The sequence below is a fragment of the Panulirus ornatus genome, chromosome 39 (genome assembly GCF_036320965.1).
Source record: "Panulirus ornatus isolate Po-2019 chromosome 39, ASM3632096v1, whole genome shotgun sequence".
NCBI classification, from domain to species: domain Eukaryota; kingdom Metazoa; phylum Arthropoda; class Malacostraca; order Decapoda; family Palinuridae; genus Panulirus; species Panulirus ornatus.
This window is the reverse complement of record NC_092262.1, coordinates 12442748-12460071: the sequence shown is the minus strand read 5'-3', so window position 1 is coordinate 12460071 and position 17324 is coordinate 12442748. Positions and strand designations below refer to the sequence as shown.

General features: G+C 51.2%; 1 protein-coding gene across 1 annotated transcript in view; it reads left to right on the top strand.

The window, feature by feature from the left end:
- LOC139761153 (uncharacterized) overlaps positions 1-17324 on the top strand; it is an 85026-nt gene that overhangs the window by 56407 nt on the left and 11295 nt on the right. Inside the window, 1 exon segment of the mRNA XM_071685115.1 lies at positions 16214-17322. Coding sequence (XP_071541216.1) covers positions 16214-17322 — 1109 coding nt within the window.

Below are 17324 nucleotides of genomic sequence, written 5' to 3'. Positions count from 1 at the left end.
CATGGTCAGTAATGCCAACCACTCGTGCTGGTGAAGGCCACACAGAAAACGACACCGACACAAGTTCTCTCACAGAAAACGACACCGACACAAGTTGTCTCATAGAAAACGACACCTGTTCTCTCATAGAACACGAGAACCGGTTGCCTGGTGATGTGTAGAGACGTGCCACGTGTTCGCCCACGATTCGTATATAGAGGGAGGGTTCGAACCCTTACCATTTTGTGGCGGGAGTCAAGACTCTTAATCCACTCGTGCACTGGTATCTGCAATAACGAAGCGGCTGTTCGATCACAAGTAAACTGATCTCGTCCACACACACACACACACACACACACACACACACACACCAGTGGTCGGGCCAGCTGGTGTGGGCAGCGTTGGCACTAGAGGCGGGCGACCCCCCCCCCCCCCCTGGCCCTCTTCCAACCAGGGCTGAATGGCCAGGTCAGCCTCCAAGGCGTCTACTGCCCCCTCCTCCCCCGGGGCCGCCCACACCTTCGTCAGGAGGGAGTGACAACCGCGTGCACGACCTTGCTGTTCTGGCGGACGTCACCTCGTCTGCCCTGCTACACGAACGAGGCGCTGCTGGTGCTGCTGTGTGTGTGTGTGTGTGTGTGTGTGTGTGTGTGTGTGTATGTGTGTGTGTGTATGTGTGTGTGTGTGTGTGTGTGTGGGTGAGCCCTCTGGTGTGGCGAGGCTGTGAATGGGCCCGAGTGTGGGAGGACGAGCCCCTCCCCCCGCCCGCCTCACAACCCCCTCCACCTCCTCCCTCAACCACGGTCTTCCTCCTTCCTTATTTGGAGCTGACGACGGTACGACCCCCTGACCACGACGGTACGACCCCCTGACCACGACGGGACGACCCCCCTGACCACGACGGTACGACCCCCTGACCACGACGGTACGACCCCCTGACCACGACGGGACGACCCCCTGATCACGACGGTACGACCCCCTGACCACGACGGTACGACCCCCTGACCACGACGGTACGACCCCCTGACCAGGGCTTGTGAGGGTGGCCTTGGGGGAGGGGGATATGAGTGGTAGTTTTGGGGAGGGAAGGAGGGAGGGAGGGAGGGGGAGGAGGGTCGTTGGCCCGGCAGCCCTCCCTCCCCCCCCACCTTCATCGCCAAATACGACCAATTATGCAGATAACATCAACCACCCATTGTTGTCCAGAGCCAACTGGATTACTCTCTCTCTCCCTCCCTCCCTCCCTCTCTCTCTCTCTCTCTCTCTCTCTCTCTCTCTCTCTCTCTCTCTCTCTCTCTCTCTCTCTCTCTCTCTCTGGCCTCTTGGGCAGGGGGGGAGGGGGGTATTCTCTATATGGCCGGTCAATTGCAACCACCCCCGTGGTCGTACCGTCGTACTCGGGGTCGTACCGTCGCACTCGGGGTCGTACCGTCGCACTCGGGGTCGTACCGTCGTACTCGGGGTCGTACCGTCGTACTCGGGGTCGTACCGTCGCACTCGGGGTCGTACCGTCGCACTCGGGGTCGTACCGTCGCACTCGGGGTCGTACCGTCGCACTCGGGGTCGTACCGTCGTACTCGGGGTCGTACCGTCGTACTCGGGGTCGTACCGTCGTACTCGGGGTCGTACCGTCGTGGTGCAGAGCCTCGCCCAACCACCTGGTATAATGGTACGACCCCCCCCCCCGCCACGGGAGGTCCAGCCTCCCTCCAAAACACAGATGAAAATTCGTTTTCTTTCCTTTTTGTCTTTGACGCTCCAAGTTCCGTTTTCTTTCTCCCCCCCCTCCTCCTCAACCCCTCTACCCCCCCCCCCCCCTCCACCACTCAGCTCGCCTACGTCATCACAAGAGAAATAAAATTCGGGGAATAAATCTACTGTATTCCCGCAGCTACAACAAACCCCCCCCCCCCCCCCGCTGTATGAACACATGTCGGTAAATATGACGTACGACCTTACCTGCCCCTGCCCCCCCCGGGGGGGGAGGGGGAGGGAGGTGTTGAAGGTTGGGGAGGGGGGAGGGGGGGTGTTGAAGGTTGGGGGAGGGGGGAGGGGGGGTGTTATTTCCCAGTGTGTGTGTGTGGCATGACCTTCCCTCCTCTTCTCCCCCCACACGACCTTGCTGGGGTCGTACTGTGGGGGGTGGGGGGGAGAGGCACATGGTATGGGGATGGGAGGGTAGCGGGTGTGGGGGGGAGGGGGACGCCTCCCCCCCACACGTGAGGAGAAGGTGGGGGGGCCTTCCCCCCCTGAATTAAGTAGTCAGACCCAAGATAATGACCTCATTAATACAGGCAGTAATTGATATCACTCACACACACACACACACACACACACACACACTTAACTGTTTTTGTCAACAAAAAGTTTATGGTGGGGACCAACCCGCACCTCGTCTTCTGCCATTGTTAATATTTATTGACACGTTGCCTCCTCACGCACGGCACTACAGACAAGGGCGCCAGGTGAGGATATTCCCTCACAGGCCCAGTCCTCTGTTCTTAACGCTACCTCGCTATCGCGGGAATTGGCGAATAGTATATAAGATATATATATATATATATATATATATATATATATATATATATATATATATATATATATATATATATATATGTATATTCCTATGAGTCCAGGTGGAAATGAAACACAATAAGTTCCCAGGTGCAGTTTCGTGTAATTATCACATCATCATCAGGGGAGACACAAGAGAGAAATATAAGAGTCATTTGATATACAACGAAGACACGTAGCTAGGACGAGGCTATTTGGTATATATATATATATATATATATATATATATATATATATATATATATATATATATATATATATATATATATGAAGACGTTTCTGTGTGTGTGTGTGTGTGTGTGTGTGTGTGTGTGTGTGTGTGTGTGGGGAGCAGGTGCAGTGGTCACCATGTTGGGAGGTGGACCATAATCGTCCCAGGTCTTGTACGCACAACTCTCTCTCTCTCTCTCTCTCTCTCTCTCTCTCTCTCTCTCTCTCTCTCTCTCTCTCTCTCTCTCCATATTCGGGTGTTTTACTTCACCATGTAAGACTCAGTCGCTATATGGAGATGGGGGGGAGGTCATATCCTCACTCCCTCTCCCTCTCTCTCTCCCTCTCCCTCTCCCTCTCCCTCTCCCTCTCCCTCTCTCACTCGCTGCATCGTGCCGGGGTGTACAGCTTGATGAGGGGGGGGGGGAGGTACAGCGAAACAGCTGGCCACTCCTGTGGTGTGTGGGAGAGGGAGGGAGGGCCACTCCTGTGGTGTGTGGGAGAGGGAGGGAGGGCCACTATTGTAATAGGCTACCTACCATTCCTGGTCTCCCGCCCCCCCTTGCTCTATATATAGGCCAGAGCCCAGGGCTGTATGAGACGCCCCATCTGGTGGGGGCCAATTCCGGGACCCACATCCTAGTGCAGGAACCTCCCCTTCTCTCTGAGTGTGTGAGAGTGAGTGCGTATCCATCATGACAGAGTGGTCGTGTGAGATGCGACATGAGAGACTTAAAGAAAAAAATTAGCAATTTTAAAAACCAGTATAAATTTGGGTATAAAAATTGGACTTTTTTTTTATCGATTAAAAACAAGGTTCATTGAGAGTACGAGAACAAGATGGCAGAGGTGGGTGATGTTGGGGCATGTAAGGTGTGTCTGGTCAAGTGGGTAATGTTGGGGCATGTAAGATGTGTCTGGTGAAGAGGGTGATGTTGGGGCATGTAAGATGTGTCTGGTCAAGTGGGCAATGTTAGGGCATGTAAGATGTGTCTGGTCAAGTGGGCAATGTTGGGGCATGTAAGATGTGTCTGGTCAAGTGGGCAATGTTGGGGCATGTAAGATGTGTCTGGTCAAGAGGGTAATGTAAACATGTAATGCTTGAGTTTGGTCCTGGACCAACGGAGGATAAAGCAAGATTTGACGTATGATTCCATAAATAGAGAAACACTTTGTGTTGCATGAGACAAGAGGAACATGGAATCTTTGGCAATAATATTGTGGCTAAGGCAAGATCCAATACAGAACTCGAACATGAATTAATTAGAAGTAGATTAGGATAAAGAGATGTTAATTAGGCAATTGGATTCACAGTGAAGAGTTAAGAGAAGATGGTATAAGGCTCTGCAAACAGTGAGGGTGGGTAATTTATTTATAAGCTTTGTAAACAAAGTATTACAGTGACAGTATGAGCGAACGGGGAACAGGTCTTGGAAAGCATTGGCATTGGGTTCGAATCCTAGGAAAGACGTAAACAGAATACTAAAGGTTCTTGATGCTCTATAAGGTTCATGATCTTGATGAAGTGTTTCCCTTAAGAGGCCAAGTAGTGTGTAGCTACCCCTCCCCTGGTGATGGGGCCCGAGACCTCGCTTGTGGAAAAAAAAATCTGGTGTCGTGCCTATCTTTTGAGAAGGAGGCGTGGAAAATGTGCTGAACTACAGAGGAATTGGATAAATACTTGGGAAGAAGACGCTATACGGGGGAGGGAAAGGAAAGAGGAGATCTTGCGAAAGAAACCTTTCTCGATATCCACGAGAGAGTGAGCTCAGTTACAGAAGAGAGAGAAGATTGGATGGAGTTTAGGGATGACTTCTCATCCCGCATCGCTTCCTTAATGCATGACACACTCTCTCCTCCCGTCCCTCAGTGCATGTGGTCTATCGAGCCCTCGAGTAGACAGTGCTGAACTTGTCCCCTTCCGTAATGGGACGGTAATAGACAGCGAGGGGGGGGGGGTGGGGGGGGATGGTAAGAGTGTATGGTGGGGGGGGGGGGGTGACTCCCAGCCTTTCCCTGGGGTGAGGAGCCGCCATTATAATAGCCGGACACACATGGCCCAAGCCTAATATAGCGCGCACTCTGGCCACCACCTCCATGTTCAGACCATGGCTTGGTCTTGCCTCTTGCCGCCGCACCGTATAGTTAGGCCATTTACGGCCCACCTGACCCTCCACACACGGGAGAACGTAAAGCCTTTTTGGAAGAACCTTTTTTTTTTTGTGTGTGTGTGTGTGTGTGTGTGTGTTGGTGGCCAGTGCCTCATGAATGTATCTAGGCGGGGCGATGAGTGAGGGCATTTTGCTCAGCACGAAGACGTGGTGTAGAGGGTGATGGCGGCGCTGAGGACGTGCTATTGATCAAGCCATTTATCTCAGTAGGTGGGGAGGTAGTGGTAGTAGCGCCCCACTCCCAACCCCATTACCTTGCTCAGTGATGGGGAGAGAGAGCCAAGAGCTGGCACGTTACCTCCCCATCATTGCCCACAATAGTAACTCTCTCCCCCTAACACAGTGTAATATATGTGACGCTCGAGATAACAAGAGAAAAAAAGGTTTAATTCGCTTCCTCCTTCGAAAAAAAATTGGTACGATTGCGAGGCTCGAGCGGCCAGCCAGCTGCCCGAGCAGCAAAACTACATGAAATTTAGTCCAAATAAGAGAGGAGGAGAGATTCATTGATGAGGACGAGAGGCGGGTGGGTTAGCGAGAAGCCTTGGGCACTACAGACGAAGATGTGGTTATCCAACTTGTGGAAGATATACACCCACCAGTCATGGCCGCTCACTTCATCCACCAATACAGACACTAGAATGTCAGACCTCCACACGATCCACACTCTGGTCAGACCTCCGTACTATCCACACTCTGGTCAGACCTCCACACGATCCACTGTCTGGTAAGTGGAGGGCTTGGCCTAAGTTGAGGTGGGAGGGTTGGATTTGACGCCGTGTGGTAGAGGGGGGGCGACGGGTCCAAAGCACGCCTCTCACCGCCGCCCCTCCTCTCTTCACTGTGCGATGTGCTCCATGAGGGCCACAGTCGACCACGGGCAATGAGACTGATAGGTGTGGGCCACCGCTGTAGTGGGTGTATATGGAGTACTACCCCCCCCCCCCTTTCCCAACACACACACACACACACACACACACACACACACACACACACACGGGCCAACCTAAATATCAAACTCTCCCTGTAGCATACACAAATAGTGATCACATACTCTCCCTCTCATCTTTCCGCCTATCTACCTGCTAATTTATATGTCTGTCTATCTATCTATCTGTGTATACGTATGTGTTTGTGTGCCTTGAAGCATTAGTGTATTCCTACCTTATACAAAGACCGTATACACTGAAATTTCAGTGGATGTTTAATGCAGTCTGGAAGCCCACACACCCATCATCTGGAAATGGGTAGTTGTGTAGATGGGTTCCCGTCGCGGTTGTGTAAAGAGAAAAAAATATATTTACGGTTTCTGACGTGGTGCTCACAACACAACACATTTTCTTTCAAATAACAACCATCACTAACTCCTTCCTGGTGTTGTAGTGTTAATATTTTGTGCGGGTGTGTGTGAGAGAGAGAGGGTATCGGTTCGAACCCTGACCACAGCTTTAGGTCTGATAACAAGTAGCGTGACGCGTACAAAACACGATCCTATTAGTTTTGATAAGCCATATGGCTGCTAATGACCGTAGGGCAGTTGATGACCTAATTAAGGCAATCTCATTAACGCTATATATATATATATATATATATATATATATATATATATATATATATATATATATTCTTTTAAACTATTCGCCATTTCCCGCGTTAGCGAGGTAGCGTTAAGAACAGAGGACTGGGCCTTTTTTGGAATATCCTCACCTGGCTGGAGGATTTCCAGCCCCCGCTCCCTCCCCTTTTAGTCGCCTTCTACGACACGCAGGGAATACATGGGAAGTATTCTTAATCCTCCCCTCTCATTTTTTTTTAAATTTTCCAAAAGAAGGAACAGAGAAGGGGGCCATATGAGGATATTCCCTCAAAGGCCCAGTCCTCTGTTCTTAACGCTACCTCGCTAATGCGGGAAATGGCGAATAGTATGAAAAAAAAAAAAAAATATATATATATATATATATATATATATATATATATATATATATGTGTGTGTGTGTGTGTGTGTGTGTGTGTGTGTATTTACGAGCGGATGGGCCGTTCTATGTCTGTTTCCTGGCGCTACCTTGCTGTCGCGGGAAATGGCGACCAAGTGTGTGTGTGTGTGTGTTTATATATATACATACTCAAGCCAGACGCCTGATTCATCGCCCAAACCTCGTACGGGAGGATGAACATCTGGGCCAACTGCGGACAGACAGACTGTCGTGACCAGGATTCGAACCCTGGACATCCCGTGGGTCCCCTCGCGGTGCAGATGGATGTCATCCGGTGGGGTTTAGGGGAGGGGCAGGCAGGGGGGGGGGGGGGGCTGGGGTGTGGAGGGTGCGGCAGCTCGGGCAGGAAGTCCGCCCTTAAACGAAGAAAACAGGTGGTGGTCCTTGAGATTGTGGGGGGGGAGGGGGGAGGGGCGTGGAACAGCTGGAACTGCTTGAGATGGGCGGGTGGAGGCTGGGGGAGGGTCATGTTGGCCACCACATTACCCCTAGATTTATCAGTTCCCTGATGCCATTTTCTCTTTGACGCTTTCCGTTTTCTTTTCTCTCGACGCCATTCATTCTCCGCACCTCCATTTTCTTTGCCGTCGCTTAAGTGGCTTTTGTTTGTTGGCGGTGTTGTTCCCATTCTCTGTATCAGTTTATCACTTCTTTATCATGCCATAATTTCCCTTCCACGTGACCCCCGCAGCTGGCCACGTCCACCGGGGTAAGGATGCAGGCCAGTTAAGTAGGTGTGCGGGCGGAGGACGAACAGCCGGACTGGCTGTGGGCCAGTTACCGCAACCCAGGGCTCGAACAGTGGAAGGGGGGCCCCAGGCGTGAATCATGGTCAGCAACGCTAACCACAATAGTGATGCAGTTACCATATATTTCTGTTCACAGTAGCTACAGCCATATTTCTAAAGAGGTTCTATGTCTTCATCCATGCAGTATACCCGCTCTCTGTTCTCCATAGGCCATGTCTGTGCCACACGTCTGGCGACAATAACATTTCTTTCGTACCTTCTCTAGCAGCTTTGAAGGAGCCAGGCGTAGTAAGATGACCCAGGAGCGCCTGTCATTCGCCTCCTTCAGGATAGGACTTGTAGTCTGGTCTCTTGTTCCATCATCAGGACGTTGCAATCACGTTGCACTTGGCCATCCTGCACTTTGCCGAGGTCCCCTTGCATCATGTTGCAGTCTCCGTGGCTCAGCGAAGGTGGTGTTGGTTGGACGAGCTTTCTCCCGTGAAAAAGATTTCGTCACGTGTCTCTTCCCCCTCCCTTCCTCCTCCCATTGTGGGATTGGGGTGGGGGAAGGACTGAACTATCCCCCCTTCCCCCCCCAGGTTCACACGGGAACGACGTGGGAGAACCTGTGGGGGTTAATTATAGAAAGGTGCATTGCGTCACCATGTTGGAAACGACATCGCTCGCGTTACGTACAATGTCTCTCAGTGCACCGAGAACTGGCCGGTTTCATCATGACTTTCACGTCTGGCAGGTCTCCCCTGATGGCTGCTCCGTCTCTTACCGACTTTGATCAATGTTAATCATTATTAATCATCGTAATTTATGATCGTGTGGCATTATTATCGCAGGCTCATGAGAGTTTTGTGTCTGTGGGGCGCTGGGATCTCGATGATTATCCCGCATCTGGCAGGGTGACGGGCAGTACTGGCCGCTCCACATATATGGCTCACTTTAATAGTTTGTTTAATATGATCTGGACTGATGCCCTGCCCTTATACAGACGGCTCCGGCCATATTGAGACCTGCCGCGCCTTATTTGTCATTTCGTCATCATTTTTGACAAATCCCAAAGAGCGTGTGGCGAATATATATATTTTTTCCCGCTCAAAATGTGAGTGAATGGCGGAGGAGGACTGCCCGTGCCAACAGCCTAGTTCCCTCTGCATCCCCTTTCCCATACCTCGTAGCGCGCCTCATGATCATCCTACGTCATCATCTTCGTGTCACATTCATGAGGTCATCATCGCGCATGTCCCCCAGCGCTGAACAATCTGGGAAACGACGAAGATAATTGGAATTGTGGCTGGGTGTGGCAAGTAGCGGGGCCGTATTGAAAGTGCATCGCGCGGCGGCGGCGGAGGAGGAGGACAAAGGCGCGTAACCACCGCGAACACGAGAAGGCCACTTTACCGACCTTACTCCCGGGTAAAATAATGGCTATTTTACACCCCCCATTGTAGAGCTTTGTTTAGGCCTTTGTCACCGTGACTTGGTGGGAAAAGAGAGGGTGGGATCGAAAATGAGGTTTGAAAAAAAATATATATAATAAAACAGGTTTAACTGACCTATGGAGAAATAACTTGTATTAGAACATAGCCGGGAAGACTATAGGAATGTTAGATATAGCAACGGTATCACTGAGGAAGATATAGACGGAAATATATATATATATTCATTACGTAAATATTGACCGTATTAGATGTCGTTTCTGGTCATAACATCCCTAAATTTAAAGGTTTTTAAGGTTAGAATACTTCATACCGTGAGCCCCTGTGTGTTTAATGGCCAGCGGAGCTTTCTTAAGTTCTCGTATGTGGACATAGAGCCATATATAGATATAACTTGCAGGTGTGTGTGTGTGTGTGTGTGTGTGTGTGTGTGTTTACAGCGGATAAGGCAGCCTGGGCCCCAGGGTTCGTACCCCGCGCGGCTACCGCCTTACCCACTCCCACCGGCCGTTAAAAAAAAAGGAAAAAAAATTATTATGCAAAGATGACTACGCCAGGTGATGGCGCGGGTCCCACGCCCACACCACGCAAGTCCCAGGTGGCGCGGTGAGGGCGGGATCCAGAACCGCTTTTTGCCCAGTGTGTGTGTGTGTGTGTGTGTGTGTGTGTAGGAATGAACTTTTTTAAGTCCTCTTAAAATGGCGAAAGCGATGTGAGAACTTAACTTTCCCACTGTATAATGTGATCTTGTAATGTAATTTACAGCTTAGTGGTGTAATCCATCAAGGAAGTCATTAATGTAATTACTATGTGATGTACGTCAGTATTGGTGGTAATGATGGTCACTATTACTTGTGTAAGGTAACCACTGTGTCTTGGTTAATTACCTTGTTAGAACTACGTGCAGTTGCTGGGTAAGGTAGGTAGTTAGGTGTTGCTGGCGAGGTATCACGTCAGCTCACGAGGACAGCCGGTGTAGGTGGTCATTATAGGTGTGTAGGTGGCGTGTGTAGGTGGTCATTATAGGTGTGTAGGTGGCGTGGGCAGGTGGTCATTATCGGTGTGTAGGTGGCGTGTGCAGGTGGTCATTATAGGTGTGTAGGTGGCGTGGGCAGGTGGTCATTATAGGTGTGTAGGTGGCGTGGGCAGGTGGTCATTATAGGTGTGTAGGTGGCGCGGGCAGGTGGTCATTATAGGTGTGTAGGTGGCGTGGGCAGGTGGTCATTATCGGTGTGTAGGTGGCGCGGTAGCTGGTATGACCAGAGATACACCACATAGAATTCGACTAAGTTCCTCGATCCTTATTATGATCGCTGAACCCGCGGGCAGCGTGAGCGCCGGCCGGCCCACTTATCCCGCAGGTCAGCAGGCCACCCGCGCCCTCCTGGCGGAGGCGTACATTCCACGCCTGGTGGTCAGGTGACCCCTGTGTACCTCCCCTTCACGACATGTTCCTCCATCACCCCAGGGGCGTTGCACAGGGGGGGGGGAGATCGTTAGCTGTATGTTGCTTCTGAACTTCATGATTGTTGGTTGCTGAAGGTGCCTGAAGTGTTGTCATGTCTGTGGTCTGAAAGTGTGAAGTTGCCTGAAGTGTTGTCATGTCTGTGGTCTGAAAGTGTGAAGTTGCCTGAAGTGTTGTCATGTCTGTGGTCTGAAAGTGTGAAGTTGCCTGAAGTGTTGTCATGTCTGTGGTCTGAAAGTGTGAAGTTGCCTGAAGTGTTGTCATGTCTGTGGTCTGAAAGTGTGAAGTGTCCCATATTGCTACGGGGGAGGACAGGGTCACGTGAGCTGGGTAACTCATGTCTCCTTCCCGTGATGCAGTAGGTGTTACCGGGCGCCTCCTGCCTCAGGTGGTGACACCGCCAGTGGAAAGATATATATCATTTGTTCGCCGTTTCCTGCGTAGCAAGACAGCGCCAGGAATAGAGAAAAAAAAAAATGACTTAATTCACTCACATTCATTCTCTGTCATATGTAATGCACCGAAACCACAGCCCGCCCAGTGACAGCACGTCACCCCCCGTATACCACATTTGCTCCGGTATTTTCTCTCCTTTGCGTGGTACAGTTACTATCAGGAATAATACAGATAATATAAAAAAAATGATCCAGTTTATTACAGTGTATTACAGTGTATGTCAAAAAGGTTATGATGTATTTCAGATAAATAAATTATATGACACAAGAACGTTATCTGAAGGGATGAATATTGTGTAAGACGAGATGATTTGTGCGTCTGGCAGCGGGGCGTCCGGCAGCAGGCCTGAGCGCCGCCCGGGCCCACAGCTCGTACCGGAAGATCGCTTCTCATAATATTTCGTTCGTTTCAGTTCTTTCATCCAGCTAACCTTCGTTAATCTTGAAGTTTGTAAAACGTTAAACAATGTTTATTACTGTTGATAAACGAGCGATACACATGACAGCTGCAGTAATGCGGGTAAGTGACCCTTCTTCTATATACTGGCGCTATGTCGCTGGCGTGGGAAACGGCGACTAAGTATGAGGGTGGGAAAGAATAGACGACCGTGTGTGTGTGTGTGTGTGTGTGTGTGTGTGTTATAGGGCGTCACGTGGCCCTGGTGGTCCACCTCTGGTCCAGGATGATCCTGCCTTATATATCCTGAGCCAGGGAGGGAGATCCACCTGACACAACCAGGGAGGAATTCCGCCCTTACGCTCCCTGACCACAAGGGCGAGAAGCGGTTCTGCATCTGTGTACAACAGCCATGGACGGGGGGGGGGGGGGGGGTAGTAATTAACGCAAACGACCCGCCCGAACTACTATGTTTGGTGGTAATTAAGCCTCAATTGTTGGTGAGGGGGTGTATAAGGTGTGCCTGCCCCCCCCCCAACTAACCCCCCTCCCCCTCCCCCCCTCCACTTCCACTTCCTACCACTGTGGTGAAATTGGACGGTTTGCCTCGCTCCGTCCACGCCCACGTAGGGCCTCCGCCGCCGTGTGGCGTTGCTGACTAACTGTGAGTCGGCGCGGGGTTAGAGAATGGATGGGTTCGAATCCTAGGCGCGGCAGGTTGGCCCACAGCCAATCCCAGCTGTTCATCATCCTCAATATATATATATATATATATATATATATATATATATATATATATATATATATTATATATATATATATATATATATATATATATATATGTATATATATATATATATATATATATATATTATATATATATATATATATATATATATATATATATATATATATAGATAGATAGATAGATGTACACATTGTTTATATATGTTATGTTTATAGATGGTCCCATCATGCCAACACACACACACACACATAATTAAGCTGGCGGGGGTAGGGGGGCCCCATGGTGACCCCCCCTCCTCCCCCGTGCATATATGGCCTGGCAGTATACAGTGATTCATAATAACAACCCCCCCCCACACCTGGGGCGGGGGGGGGGGTTATGTGTGGGGTGTAATACGAGGCTAACTGGGGTTATCTGTGGCCATGTGTGGCCAGCCTCCACACTGGGCCACTTCCCCTGGCCACACCTGATAACTGATATGATCCACACTTCAAAACTGATGATTTATGTTGTAGATATAATGATGGAGGGCAGGTGTAGTGCGGGAGGAGGGCAGGTGTAGTGCGGGAGGAGAGCAGGTGTGGTGCGGGAGGAGAGCAGGTGTAGTGCGGGAGGAGAGCAGGTGTGGTGCGGGAGGAGGGCAGGTGTAGTGCGGGAGGAGAGCAAGGTGTGAGCGAGGAGGCAGGTGTGGTGGGGAGGAGGGCAGGTGTAGTGCGGGAGGAGGGCAGGTGTAGTGCGGGAGGAGAGCAGGTGTGGTGCGGGAGGAGAGCAGGTGTGGTGCGGGAGGAGAGCAGGTGTGGTGCGGGAGGAGAGCAGGTGTGGTGCGGGAGAGGAGCAGGTGTGTGGTGCGGGAGGAGAGCAGGTGTGGTGCGGGAGGAGTGCAGGTGTGGTGCGGGAGGAGAGCAGGTGTGGTGCGGGAGAGAGCAGGGTGTGGTGCGGGAGGAGAGCAGGTGTGGTGCGGGAGGAGAGCAGGTGTGGTGCGGGAGGAGAGCAGGTGTGGTGCGGGAGGAGAGCAGGTGTGGTGCGGGAGGAGAGGCAGGTGTGGTGCGGGAGGAGAGCAGGTGTGGTGCGGAGGAGAGCAGGTGTGGTGCGGGAGGAGAGCAGGTGTGGTGCGGGAGGAGAGCAGGTGTGGTGCGGGAGGAGAGCAGGTGTGGTGCGGGAGGAGAGCAGGTGTAGTGCGGGAGGAGAGCAGGTGTGGTGCGGGAGGAGAGCAGGTGTGGTGCGGGAGGAGAGCAGGTGTGGTGTGGGAGGAGAGCAGGTGTGGTGCGGGAGGAGGGCAGGTGTGGTGCGGGAGGAGGGCAGGTGTGGTGTGGGAGGAGAGCAGGTGTGGTGCGGGAGGAGAGCAGGTGTGGTGCGGGAGGAGGGCAGGTGTGGTGCGGGAGGAGAGCAGGTGTGGTGCGGCAGGTGTGGTGCGGGAGGAGGGCAGGTGTGGTGCGGGAGGAGAGCAGGTGTGGTGCGGGAGGAGAGCAGGTGTGGTGCGGGAGGAGAGCAGGTGTAGTGCGGGAGGAGAGCAGGTGTGGTGCGGGAGGAGAGCAGGTGTAGTGCGGGAGGAGAGCAGGTGTGGTGCGGGAGGAGAGCAGGTGTGGTGCGGGAGGAGAGCAGGTGTGGTGTGGGAGTATATATAATTAATGCCAGATATGTACTGATGTACCATTATCGGTGGTCCACAGTGGCAGATAAATATATTTAATTATAGTTATTCATTTATACATCAGTTCATTATAGTTATTACTTAATACGTCAGTTATTATAGGTATTCCTTTTACGTCAGATATTATAGTTACTCCTTTATACGTCAATTATTATAGTTACTCCTTTAGACATTAGTTTTCTCAAGGCTAGTCATAGAAAATGTAAGGAGGCGCTCGGCCGTTATTTAATGGGTAAACTCGTATAATTTGACCTGAGTGATGACCATTATGTTAGGTGGGGAGGTGAATTAGGGTGGGGGGAGACTGTTCTCCCCCCACCCCTCCTCATTAACCTCTACGTATGACCTCGAGAGAGAAGTAATGACCACTTAACTATGTAATGATGTCTGGGTCATTAAGGCTCTTTAATGACCAGTTTGACCATTATATTTTCTGCATGTGTTTCAGATAATAATTTCTCATCACATGATCATTGGGACTTTTATATAGTGACTTACATATTACTGGGAATATTTAATGATTATGTTAATTATTTTCTATATTTGGAGCCTGATAATTACTTCGATTTTAATGTAATTCTTCAAGTTTCATAAGAATGAAGTAATTGACCAATATAAACTACACATTTACATTATACAACTACAAATGTTTCATGTGTCCATTTATCCAGGTGCCTGTCGGCTGGTCTAATTATGTGAGTAATTGATTTATTAAGCTGGTGCTCCACGCCCACGCTGGGTGTGCGTGCACGCCCACGCTCCTGGCCTGGGCGGGTGGGCGTTGTTGAGTGAAGATGTGTGTTGGAGACCCTCTGGCATGGTGGTGGTGGTGGTGAGGGGGCAGGTGGGTTGTGGTGGTGAGGGGGCAGGGGGGTTGTGGTGGTGAGGGGGCAGGGGGGTTGTGGTGGTGGGGATGAAGGAGGAGGCCATGGTTGTGATACTGGCTTGAACAGCGTCGATGGTGATTGGTGGAGAAGATGGGGTCGTTTAGTGATGATAGTGAAGATGTTTTGGTGGGCTAGTGATGTGTGTGTGTGTGTGTGTGTGTGTGTGTGTGTGTGTGTGTGTGGTGTTGGGGGGGGTGAATGTACAGGGCCGTAGTGAAGATGTTTTGATGAACATTGACACATAGCAACAAAGGGTCGTAGTGAAGATGTTTTGATGAACATTGACACAGAGCAACAAAGGGTCGTAGTGAAGATGTTTTGATGAACATTGACACAGAGCAACAAAGGGTCGTAGTGAAGATGTTTTGATGAACATTGACACAGAGCAACAAAGGGTCGCAGTGAAGATGTTTCAATCAACATCTGTCAATATATCTCACAAATTAGACATAACTAAAGATCCAGATATAAAAAGGCGTATAACACGGTATAGGACAATGATTATATATATGTACACACAATTTATGTTCATTCCTATTAAGAAAAAATGTCTGTTTTTTGTTTGTTTGTGTTTATGTACTTAATTGCTGTTAATTAACTTTATTGCTTCCGTGTCAAACCTGGTTTGAAGAAGTTGTTACAGTTAACACATGTAACCAATGATTCTCAGGATATTAATTTGTGTTGGCTGTATCACATTATGATTTATGAAATGGTTTGAAACATAGTGGGATGACCTGACCTGCCAGGTCATGACCAACAGACCCCGCTAGTGTGTACTACCTGCCAGGTCATGACCAACAGACCCCGCTAGTGTGTGTGTCATGTCTTCATTATTGACATGATAATGTGGTTGGTATATTTGCTGAACTCTTGTTATATGAATTAATAAGATATTTAGCGTAAGGATAATTCAGATGAATTTGTAATACTGAAGATCTTTTTCCAGGTATTAATTTTTTATATTACAGTTAGATTTAAATCATTAAGGTCATTGTTTTAGATGTTAAAGTTGACCAGGTTAATTGGGAATGAATGGATGGCACGAATTCTCCTGTAAATGGATGTGGTTTGTCATGTTATTTGCTCAAGATGTAGTAGAGGTGATATTACCAGCAATGTATGGTATGTGAATATATCAGGGGATCTTCCTCTGTGTATTTTGTGTGGTATGTATGTATGTGTGTATGTGTGTGTGTGTGTGTGTGTGTGTGTGTGTGTGTAGTAATCATGTCCATCATACATGGTAGTAACATGTCGCCTGTGTGTATGTATGTGTGTGTGTGTATGTGTGTGTGTGTGTGTGTGTGTATGTGTGTGTGTGTGTGTGTGTGTGTGTGTGTGTGTGTAGTAATCATGTCCATCATGCAGGGTAGTAACATGTCGCCTATGTGTGTATGTGTGTGTATGTGTGTGTGTGTGTATGTGTGTGTGTGTGTGTGTGTGTGTGTAGTAATCATGTCCATCATACAGGGTAGTAACATGTCGCCTGTGTTGCAGGGGCCGCCGTCGTCAGCGATTATTTAAGCTGAAGTTCCACCATCAAGCGTTGCCACCCGAGTACCTCGACCACTATGAGGCCTCCCTCCGTCAGGAGCAGCGGGCGGCCGCAGCTGCGGCCACGCCCCCCACCGCCCGCCACCACCGCGAGGCCCTTCCCTCCGACCCCCAGCCGCCCCACGAGAACCCCGCGCCTGGTCTGCAAGCTGGCGTGCCGCGACCAGGGCGTGGCGGCCGCGGGCGTGGGCGCGGGCGGGGTCAGCGTTCCCCGCGCCCCATCACTATCCACGAGGCCGGGGCGGGGGCCACGGAGGCCCTCCTGCGGGACCTGCTCATGACGCGGCCACAGCTGCAGCAGGCGGCGCTGCAGCAGGTCGCCTTGGCCCGCGCCCAGTCGGTGCCCTCCATCATGATGGCCAGTCAGGTGGGTCCGCCCAGCCCAGGGGCGGCGGTGGGCGGCGCGGAGGACCACCTGCCGTATATGGGCGAGATGCTGCTGGACACGAGACCCAGGCGAGGCAGGAAGCCCAAAAAGGCAGACATTACACACCTCATCTCCAAGAACTACGGCAGCGCGGGCCTGGCCGCAGCCGCCATGATGCAGGAAGCCGCCGCCTGCGGCCTCCAGCACCAGCAGCACCAGCAGCGCTACCACCATCAGGAGGGTTCGGCGTCGGAGGCGGCGGGCGGGGCCGCGTATGGTATGATGGAGCAGGAGAGCCTGGCTCGCTCCCACAGCTACACCTCCCTCCTGCACTCCGCCCTCACAGCGGCCGCCCAGGCCCAGGACCAGAGCGAGCCCCTCAACCTCTGCGTGAGGGACGCGCCCCTCAAGTACGAGCCGGAACACGCCCACCACACGCCCATCAAGCTGGAGCCGCCCACGCCCGCCGAGGAGGACGAGGCGGGGGCGCGGGAGGGCGGCATGAGCTCGCCCGAGGTGGCGTGGGCGGGTGGGCGTGGGGTGGGCGGCGTGCCCACGCACTGGCTCCACGACTACCGGCTGAAGACGGAGGACGGGTTGAGTTCTGGGCAGTCGACGCCCTCGCTGTGTTCCCAGTCGTCGCACATGCCCTCCCTCTCCCCACACCTCTCTCCCCCACCGCCCTGG